At 40.9% G+C, this 10362-nt stretch overlaps 2 protein-coding genes across 5 annotated transcripts; one reads left to right on the top strand and one right to left on the bottom strand.

Annotated features, from left to right (window-relative positions):
- LOC306927916 (mannose-P-dolichol utilization defect 1 protein-like) lies at window positions 1-5218 on the bottom strand. Of its 4 annotated transcripts, none has more exons than XR_013790609.1 (8): window positions 4931-5218; window positions 4633-4698; window positions 4045-4177; window positions 3225-3310; window positions 2050-2168; window positions 1707-1817; window positions 258-1472; window positions 1-224 (listed from the first exon to the last, which is right to left on the bottom strand). XR_013790609.1 is itself a non-coding variant. In XM_079507800.1 (7 exons), exons 1-7 carry the CDS (start codon window positions 5049-5051, stop codon window positions 1353-1355), a joined length of 756 nt encoding a protein of 251 aa, XP_079363926.1. In that variant the 5' UTR covers window positions 5052-5218; the 3' UTR covers window positions 1-1352. The 4 variants fall into 4 exon arrangements, 2 of the variants coding, with proteins under 2 accessions (XP_079363926.1, XP_079363927.1); XR_013790610.1 differs by having other exon boundaries at window positions 1-221; XM_079507800.1 differs by having other exon boundaries at window positions 1-1472.
- Window positions 5219-7120: 1902 nt separating this feature from the next.
- Window positions 7121-10305, top strand: tm4sf21a (transmembrane 4 L six family member 21a). The gene is made up of 5 exons (XM_079507262.1): window positions 7121-7421; window positions 8756-8821; window positions 9569-9705; window positions 9822-10008; window positions 10190-10305. The coding sequence occupies exons 1-5, from the start codon at window positions 7245-7247 to the stop codon at window positions 10196-10198; spliced, it is 576 nt and encodes a 191-aa protein (XP_079363388.1). The 5' UTR covers window positions 7121-7244; the 3' UTR covers window positions 10199-10305.
- Window positions 10306-10362: the final 57 nt, after the last annotated feature.

The following is a 10362-nucleotide window of genomic DNA, read 5'->3' as shown; positions in this document are numbered from 1 at the left end:
TTGTGGTACCATATGTGTATTAGAAATGTATCAAAACCACAAAAAAGATCATAAACATTCACAGTACTGTTCAATAAACATTGTGATACTTGTTTTGCTTTACTGACATTAAAATAAAAAAGGACAATATGAGAGTATAACTAAATAAAAATGTGTCAATAGAATACTTGTGACACACTGCAGGACAATCAAATACAAATACTGAAATGCCCATGGTATTCCTGCTGGGCAGAAATGCCCAGCAGGAATACCATCACCTGTATCTGATATGTTCTATACATCATACATATGAACCCACAGAGCAGATGAACAGCCCTTTGCATATATTGTGCAAGTGTGAGGAATTCTAATATACTGTAGTGTAGATGATCCAGTTCAAAGTAAACTCACAAAACCAGTTCAGAGTCCAGTCCAAATGATCTGCATCTCCTCCCTATTGGTTCCTTTTGAGTTTCAGACCCTTAAACAGCCAGCCTATTTATCTCTATGGAGTTAGCTTCTGCCGGTAGAATTTGAGCTTGTATTCTAGCTGGATGCAGACTTCATGGGGGTTAGTAATAGATCAACTCTTAAAAAACAAAACAAAAAACGAATAAAGCCAAAAGGGGTTGATGGCTGTGAACGGTAATGAAACCGAAAGCCCCTATAGGGGTCGATCGCTGTCAAGGGTGCATTTGGTCCCTAACTGAATCATTTAGCTGGGCACCCCTATACCCCTCAAGGAACCCTGATGGTCCCCAGACTCATCTTTGAGAAGCAGTGGTCTATAGACCACCCTTAGTAAGAAAGTGTTTTAAGAGCAGTGTTTTCAATTTACATTGTTTATGCTTATTGTGTTGTTGAGTTCATTATTTCTGTCAAAGTAATCTTAATCGAGTGGTTTAGAGCTTTTCTCCTGAAAACACGTTTTGAGTGTATTCTTTTCATTTATATTTCTTTCCCTTAAATAAAAAAAAGGTATGGTATGGAATATGTTTTCGGTTAAAACAATGTTTTTGTTAACAAGTTAAAGCTCTATATTCTGACCATAATTACTGCTGTAGTGTTTTTTAACAGAGTTTTCATTCCCCTGCTGAGTGTAAATGTTTCCCATCACTCCTCATTTCTTCTTGCACTTCATAGTTTTAATACATGACACCCTATGTTTTGTTTATCTTGTGGAAAACGTAAAAAAAAAAGGAATAAGAAGCTATTCTTAGTTACATCACTAGGGGGCAATATCACACATTGTTTAAGAAAATGGATTACCATACCATAGTATGTTCAGGGTGGCAACAGCAGGACTTAATTCTCTGACTCACAGACTGCCCTTGTTTAATTATATTTCTGACTAGTTGTTGTCACATTGACCATTACTCACTCTTCTGTTTCACAGAGGCGCTGTTGTTTCTGCAGACGACCTGCACTAGCAGGATACAGCTGAGACAGGCTGACAGTACATGGGCGAGTGTGGTGAGAGACTTCCCTGTGTTCTAAAATAGGAGGATAACAAGTGAAAATTGAAATAAAATTAAGTTACATGAAATGAGGTAATAGGTAATAATGAGAAATTACAATAGACGTAGAAATGTTCAGCTTGTGTGTGGCCATGAATCTACGTATATATATATATTCGGTTATTTGTGTGTATGCACTCACACGCACTCAACACGTACTGTATGCACTCACACAAGTGTGCAAATGAAGCAGGGTTATCGTTAACATACCTGTAGAGAAACAAAGATACTTGCTGCAGAGCCTGCCCAGACAAGAAACACGGACAGACTGGAGAGTTGTCCAGTATGACCATTGCAGTTGTTAGTCCCAGCCTGGATAGTCTGTAGTACAATACATAACAGTTGATTTGATTCAATTTGACTTAAACCCAGGATAAACACATACAACCGTAATGACACACTTGTTTCCAATGTGGTCCTGTAAAACGTAGTTGCCTCATCGTGAATACATAGACATACATGTTCATAAACTATAATAGGACCCATCTCATGAGAATAAAGTATCCTCCAAATATGCATACTATAAAGTTAATCCTTCACGTTGCTACAGTACCTTGCTTGCAATTACTGCTGGCATGCTGGATGCCTGCATTGTAGAGATGACAGCTGTAGAGGATGTTGAAGAGCCCAGCAGTAGCATAGCAACATTGTAGGCCAAGATCATCGACATTCCTGCAACATAAACCCTGGGATATAAACCCTGACAGAGAAGACTCTTCCGTGCTAAAAGCTATTTAGTTTGACCAGCCAATTGTGGTGTAACCTGGATGTGTGTGATACTTTCGCTTTCTCATTCCTTTAGATACAGACATACAGTACATGACAGTCATAAACTACAGGGTTGGGTAGCTGTAAAAAGCTATGGTGAAAAGTATCTTCCATGTGAGCCTAAATCCACTCACTCTATACTAGCAATCCTTGGCTGGGCCTAGGTTTGCTAACGTGAGTGGATTTGTATGTGATGTGTATTAAACTGCTGGATATAGTAAATTGTACAGGTACTTGATTTTTACAAAGTTGGATACAATACACTCAGTATAGTACTCAGTATAGCGTGTACCATATACAAAGCTCAAAAACTGAATTCTTATGACCACAGTCAGTCACATCAGTACATATCAAAGCGAGCAGTGGACCAATAATCAAGTATGTACAGAATGTATACTAAAAACCTTTATTTTCATTTTATGAAATTAAATGTGGTGATTTATAGGCAAATAATAAATTGCACAGATTGTAGTGTGAGTCACGTATTGTTAGCAGGAAACTTTTATTATTTTATTTGAAAATATGTATGCAGTATGAACAGTGAAAGACAAAGACAACTTGACCATGAGCCAAGTATTATCTGCAAGTGGCCTCCAGGGACCCCCAGGGTTCCTTGAAGTGTTTCCAGGGGGTCTCCAGCTGTAAACCTACATACTTCGGCTATTTGAAAATACAAATCTACAAGCTCACGAGTCACAACACATCACATTGTGAGCTTGTAGATCTATCTTCAAATAAATATTTTTAATTTATAAATGTGTTTTAAAATTACATTTTAAAACACAAATCTTGTATCGTGGGGGGTTCCTGACTTATTTTCAGATGGGGGTCCGTGGCCAAATACATCAAATCATTTGAGGGTCCTTGACATGTGACCCATGTGTGTCCTTGACATGAAAAGGTTGTGAATCTACAGTACCTGACTTGAATACACACAGATTGTTGAGCGTGTGAGCAAACCTTTGAGGCTGTGACCGCGGTAATGCAGGATGAGGAAGCCAATCAATGCAGTCAGAATCAACATGAGGAGCCTCTCGCCCCAGGCACTGTTTTAAGATAAGATTAAAAAAAAATCTTAGCACAAACTATATGGTACTTAACTCTTCTGAAACAGAATCCTAAAATAGGATGAAAACTGTGGGTAAAATCTCGGAAGATGTAAAATCTCAGCGGACTCAGCAGGTGTGCAGTGTTTTTCACACCACCAAATCTTATGTTGGTTGTTGTTTGTGCATATAAATACACATTATAATAGGCTACATGCTGTAGTGTAGATAGTTTGCTGCACAAACATTGGTGACTGAACTATCATTAATGATCAGCTAAGATTTTTGATACAAGGTGCCAAATAGTGCCTCCAGGGACGGATTAACCCACACGAGGGCCCCTGGGCCGGTAATGTTTGCAGGGCCCCCTAGCGCGCATGCGTGCAACATTTTTGTGTTTTTATCATGTTTTTGACCTAAATTTAACGAAATCAATGGCCAATGAAGGACCCCAGGAGTCCTTTTCAGGGCGTCAAACCTAGTACTGCGCGGCGAAGGGCCCCTGAGAGCCAAGGGCCCCTGGGCCACGGCCCCACTGGCCCAATGGCTAATTTGTCCCTGCCTACACCAGTGGTTTCCAAATGTTTTAGCTCAAGACCCACCCCAAACAATTTGACATTTGCCCGGGACCCAAACTAGTGAAAATAGCAGATCTACAAGCTCACAACGCGCTTTCCTTTAGCATTCTACTCGTATGGCATGGATTTGTGACACAATTGCCAGTTGTATTGTACCTGAGGGGGAAGTCCTTGGCCATGAGGAACAGCACGGGTCCTGAGCCAGAATACAGCTGCAGTAGAACAGATGTCAGGCTCAGACCATCTGCATTCCTCCCTTTTATTATCTTCAACACTTGAGCTAGAGGTGCTGAGAAGACGACAAATACATGTATACCGGTATCGGTATATGAGGTTGGCAATGGAGACATCACAATTCAGAGCGATTCTTTAAACCAAACAGACTACATCAAATAATTTCATTATGGGGCGATATTGGCTCAGGCTGACATGATGTTGTTGATATAGTACGGTATGTGGATTTCAAAATGTGTCCTCCTCTGTAGGCCTATAAACCACAATTTATTGTCTAGACTAGACATTGACAGGTAGTATTTAGGCTGCAGGCTTTTCAATATGTGTGCGCATAAATTAGCTGTTTGCAGTAGTCTACAAAACATTGTACCACAAATAGTGGTTTATTATTTTTTATATTTAAGTGGCGTGGGTTACATTCAAAAGTCCAAGGAAATGTAGGCCTACAGTATCTATGTTAAGCCTGATATACGTACAGTAACTATTGGTAGACAATGTGAAATTTCTCACCTATGACAATCTCCAGTAAAATCCACAGCCCTACTGTTTTGCTCAGTACAATCTTCAAGCAAGGCACTAAAACATGACAATGACTTTAGTACAGTGGTCGCCTGCGGTTGGAAAGTTATTTCCCATGAATATAAATAGGCTATATAGGATAATTAGCTAATTTATCTTTTAACGTTAATAATAATTAGATTAAGACCAAATATGAGACATATATGAGATCATCAGAGTAAACGTAAACACTGGAATCGCCCTGCCCCACAAACTGCTGCATGCATAATGCTTTCAAAACATTACTCACCGTGCATAAAGTTAAAATTGACGAAAAAGTAATCGTAACATTTCTCTGGCATCAAATAAGTAAGGAGGAATTCTTTAACAGGAGTCAGTGAGTTCTCTTCCAACGTGTCCATGATCGTCATCAGGAATGCTGCTGTTGTTTCCCTGGGCTGGGAATGGGGGTGGCGCTGAGGCGCTCCCCAAAATGTAGACCTCTATAGGCGATAGGCGACCTTAGGAGACACCATAGGCAAGAAAGAGTATATGGAGACACCCTGAAGATGAAGTTGAAGATCCGGTTTGGCAGAGCGGAAACGGAAAAAGGTGCGTGCAAAAATACAGGATCCAGTAGGTGAGCTTTAAACTGACTGACTGACTGATTGATTGATTGATTGATTGAAAATCTTGACAGTTTGCAGAATGGGTAGGCTACAGTTCAAGGAAAGTAGGTCAATACAAAAACAAGAGGATAAAACCAGAACATTTAAAGACATACAAATATACACTTCTATCTATGCAAAAAATAAAGCATCATATACACAGTTAGAAAAAAGTATAGAAACATACGGACTTTAACTTTTTTACAGAGGCCAGTTTTGAATTGCAGCTGCGCCCGCCCGTCAGTGCTCTTTGAGAGTGGTTTTGAAGGAGTCTATAGGAATTCACATTTCTTAACAGCTGTTTGAGCTGTTGGTATGGCATTCCACATTTTAGTGGCATATAGGAGCGAAATGAGCCGAATCTGGGTTGAATGTGGTTTGTGGATGTGAATCATCTGATGTGAACACACTGACTGAATAGAGATAAGTAGCTCCGCCCTAGCCTCGGTATACCCAGGCTTTTATTTTCGTTCTCTAGCTGTTTCCAGACCTGGGCAGACAGGCGCGGCCGTTTTCCGCTGTCTGCCGGTGTCTCTTCCGGGTTTGTAGACAGCTGGCTGGTGGATGGAAATGAAGCTCCACCCACCCAGAATGCCGATTTGGACACCGAATTTCGATTTGGACACCAAAACTTTGTGTCCAAAATGTGGAAGTGCTCAATGTTAAACCCCAGCTGCACAGGGTTTCCTTGTGCTAAATGCACGGGCCCACCTGCAGTCCCAGCTCTGACCAGTAGGGCCATTCTGGGGGCTTAGCCCTTCTGGGGGCTTGGGGAGGGGAAGAGGTGGACGGGGGCAGGTGCTCGGATCAGTGAACCAATAGGATCCACCGCCTGTTTTCGACCGGCACAACCTTAATAACCTAGTAGTTAGTACCATGGTCATTAAATATATGGTCAGCAGCACCATAGTCAGTATAGGCTACTAGTCATACCAAGTGTTTTGTGATTATAAAGCAATGTGATGTGTTGTGGGCTGCAATTTTTGAAATATTTTGAGCATTCTCAAGTTACAGCCTTTAAAGATTTTTATTTCAATTGCTATGGGGTAGAGTGGCTGGATGGTAACCGCAAGGTTGCCAGTTCGAACCCGGGCTCCCCCAGAGTTAGTGTCGAAGTGTCCTTGGGCAAGACACTGAACCCCTATTGCTCCTGATGTGCTGGTTGGTGCCTTGCATGGTTTCCGCCGCCATCGGTGTATGAATGTGTGTGTGTGAATGGGTGAATGTAATGCACAATCTATGTAAAGCGCCTTGGATAAAGGTGCTATAAAATGCACCATTTACCATGCCTGCTTACCACTTATACATGTATTGGTCATGTTAATGTTGGTCATGTTATCACATTCACTAAATAATGAGACTGTTTAAATACAGTAACAGTGACTCATGTTTAACCATCAACAAACGTTGCCATGTATTAATGTTTTACAGTTGAAGTCAAACAGTGCTGAGATTGGTCTAAAGTCCAACCCTGGTCCTGGTGTGGCTGTGTAAATATAACAGTGAACACATGGGGCTACAGTATAGTGTTGTAGCCTACTGTTGAGCTTACCGGAAATCCTCTTCCTGTTTTAAAATACACTCACCGTAGTCACTATCATTACATTTAATACGATTACACTGTCTGAGTCAGAAGACACCTCTATTTACCACAGAACAAATTGTTTTCTCTCAATACAACAAAGAAGAGGCCATGTTACTTTCTGCAGCAGCCCATCCCAGCCTTATGACTTGAGATACACCTCCCACACAAAAGCACCCACCCCACCCTTTTAGTATATATCTCCATTCCTCTGAATTAGTCTTAGTTGAGAGACGGGGGAAAAGGCTATTTTTCAACAGCATTTGTTCGTCTAACTTACAGGAAACATCAGCCAAACACAGTCAAGGATCTCCCTGATCAGAAAAGCACGCTGAAGTGCACAGATCAGAGTATTTTAGTTAAAGCAAGTGACAATGTGCACTGGAAGATGCGCACGTTGCGTTGGAGGGAGCCTGTTCCCACTTGCAGTCATCTCCATCCTCTGCAACATATTGCTGTTTTTCCCCGGCTGGGATGTCAAATATGTTAAAGATGGACACATTACTGAAGAGGTCAAATACATGGGAGGGCTGGTTGGAGGCGGCTTAATGGTAAGTACTGTATACCTTATTACATTACTTTTTTTTTATTTCAAGGACCCCCATAACTCTGAGACCGTACAAATGGGACCAAATGGACCCATTTGTACGCTCTCTGAGTATACACTTTGAGAACCACAGCCTTCATCATATAATTTAGTATGTGTTATTATTTGGTATTTTCACAGGAGTAGGCCACAATATAAAGTAAGTTTATTTAGTTGGTGTTTTTTTCTGTATAACATAATAATGATAGACATGATTTGCCAAAGCCACAAAATATGTGCACGATGAAATGGTTAAGAATCTCAAGCTTGCATACTGTGGAAGAGTCATCTAATTAGAGCCGTGATGGATTTCATTATACATGACTTTAGTAGCATCATTGTATTGCACATAATGCATGACTCTGTCATGAGCTGTGTCCGACGATGGCTGCGGAAAGGTCTTCTATCAAAACATCCATAAAAAATGTGATTCATTTCAAGGACCCCAGTTTCATATGCAATGACCCAATTTGATTTTACAGTGTAAATCGGGGTCCCAATCTACACTAAAATCTACCTCTGAGTATACACATGGAACTAAATGGATCAGTAAGAGTTAATAATAATAATAATAATAATAATAATATCTGGGACTTATATAGCGCTTTTCATGACACTCAAATACGCTTTACATGTGTGGGGGCCAGGGGTGGAACAAGGAAAACGACAACTTTATTAGAAAAAAAACTATTAAAAGAGTAAAACCAATGAAACAGTGCATATAAGTTTAAAAACACATAAGCTTGGAAATGCGATTCTGAACAGGTGGGTTTCCAGATTTGAAGGTAGGAAGTGAGTTGGTTGGTTCCATGTGTACACTCATGTGTTGTGATCTAGAAGGCCCTCGGTCTGCACCTAACAGTCTGGGTGATGTGTGACAATTCAGTTGAAGTATTCCTTTGGTAAAGCGACGGGCCGGAAGAACAAGATGACACAGAGACAATATCACGCGCCGCGAAGTTCACAAAGTGCCATCTAAGATCATTAGATGGCATATGACGTGACGTGACGTGACGTGACGTTACTGTGTCTCGTATCATAGACTTCATTAGAAGGCCATGGAGGCATGGACAAATCATAACACTCACTTTTGATCATTTAGTTGGGAACCGCCTACAACCCCCTCAAGGACCCATTGAGAACCTTGATCTAAAATACTATCCTTATTTTTGGTGGAATTCAACATGAATGGGCAGAATTACAGATTGAAATATTAATCAATGATTTCAGTCTAATTTAGACAATGCTTTGCACAGATTGTGTATTGTGTTCTCAAACTGTTAATTTCTCCCTCCTTAGGTGTTGGTGCCAGCACTTTACATCCATTTGACAGGAAAACAGGGGTGCTGTGGAAACCGTTGTGGGGTGAGCTTTTCATAGCAACAAATATACTTATATTTGTATATATTATATACCAGTAAGACACCCTAAAGGGCGAGGTCGCGTGTGCGCACCCGCCTGGGTGACGGCAGACTGCTGGGCGAGCGTTGGAGCTTTCCACTTTGGCATGGGGGATCAGATCAACATATGAAATTAATTCTGTACTGGCCATATATGGAGCATGTCTTGAGTGTACAGGGTTTGATGATGGAATGTCAGAACAGGAAGGACGGGTGTAGAGTTGCTGGCCGGCTCCATATACAGTATGCAGATATGGAGATCTAGGGTCTCCATCATGTCACGTGATGTCACAAGACGTCACGAGGCATGACCATATATGTAGGCGTGATGTCACGAGGCATGACCATATATGGAGACGTGATGTCCCGAGGAGTGACCATATATGGAGGCATGGGTGACTAACGGACGGACGGACGGACGGACGGGAGATGCAGGTTTTCATAGTAAATGCGACCTACAGTCGCAACATTTTATGCCATGTCTTCTGGAGCTTCTTGCTAACTTGCTGCTTGTATGAATTTAGTAAATAGCGAACCCTGCCACAAACAATGACTATGAATATACACATGGAATGGAATGTGGTAATTACTTCCACCATTGAGCACTGGAATCTGGAATGCCACACAAGCTCCAATATTTGATAGAAAACATTTCCTCCAATTATTTCCTATCATATGCTAATAAATATTATTTTTTAATTTACTTCTGCAGATGTTCCTCTCCATTGCATTTTCTGCAGTTGGGGTGGCTGGCGCCCTCTACAGTTTTGTTGTGGCAGTGCTTGGACTGCAGAATGGACCACTCTGTAAAACTATCTTGATTTGGACAACACCTTTTAAAGACAGCAGGTGACAAACAAGTGACTTGCAAATGACATCCATGAAAACTATCAATTTGTTGTTGTGAAAACAAATGCATATGTTTGCACAGCGTTGTCTCATATACTGTATTCCACTTTTTGTAGGGGTAGTAGCTATCTGACAGATCATACATGGTGGGGAACATGCAGGGAGCCCAAGAATGTGGTACAATTCAACACTGGTTTATTCTCTACCCTGCTGGTGGCAAGCGGTGTGCAACTGGTGCTGTGTGCCATTCAGATGATCAATGGCTTCTTTGGTTGCCTGTGTGGAACCTGCCGCAGTAAGGGGGTAAGCAGATTCAAGAAAACCAGAATCAATCCAGTTTATTATCGTGAAAATTAGTGAATTAAATACAGTATATAACATGTCAGTATTTTCCACATCTAACTATACAACCAGAAGTTTTGATTCCCAGAGTTTTATCATATTTTCTAATTTGGGACAATGATATCTGGTGTTTTTGTTACAGCCTCTGTAAATCCTGAATGAAGACTCCTGGACTGGTGTCCTTTGTGGTTAGAAAGATAAAAGCCGGGGTAAATGTGCATGACTTACATCATCACAAATCTTCCAAATGATGGACATTATTACCATTTTGCTCTGATGTCAGACCTGTATGATGAAGTATGCTGTAGGAGCTAA

The sequence above is a fragment of the Electrona antarctica genome (assembly GCF_951216825.1).
Source record: "Electrona antarctica genome assembly, chromosome: 8".
NCBI classification, from domain to species: Eukaryota; Metazoa; Chordata; class Actinopteri; order Myctophiformes; family Myctophidae; genus Electrona; species Electrona antarctica.
This window is presented reverse-complemented; position numbering and strand designations above follow the sequence as displayed.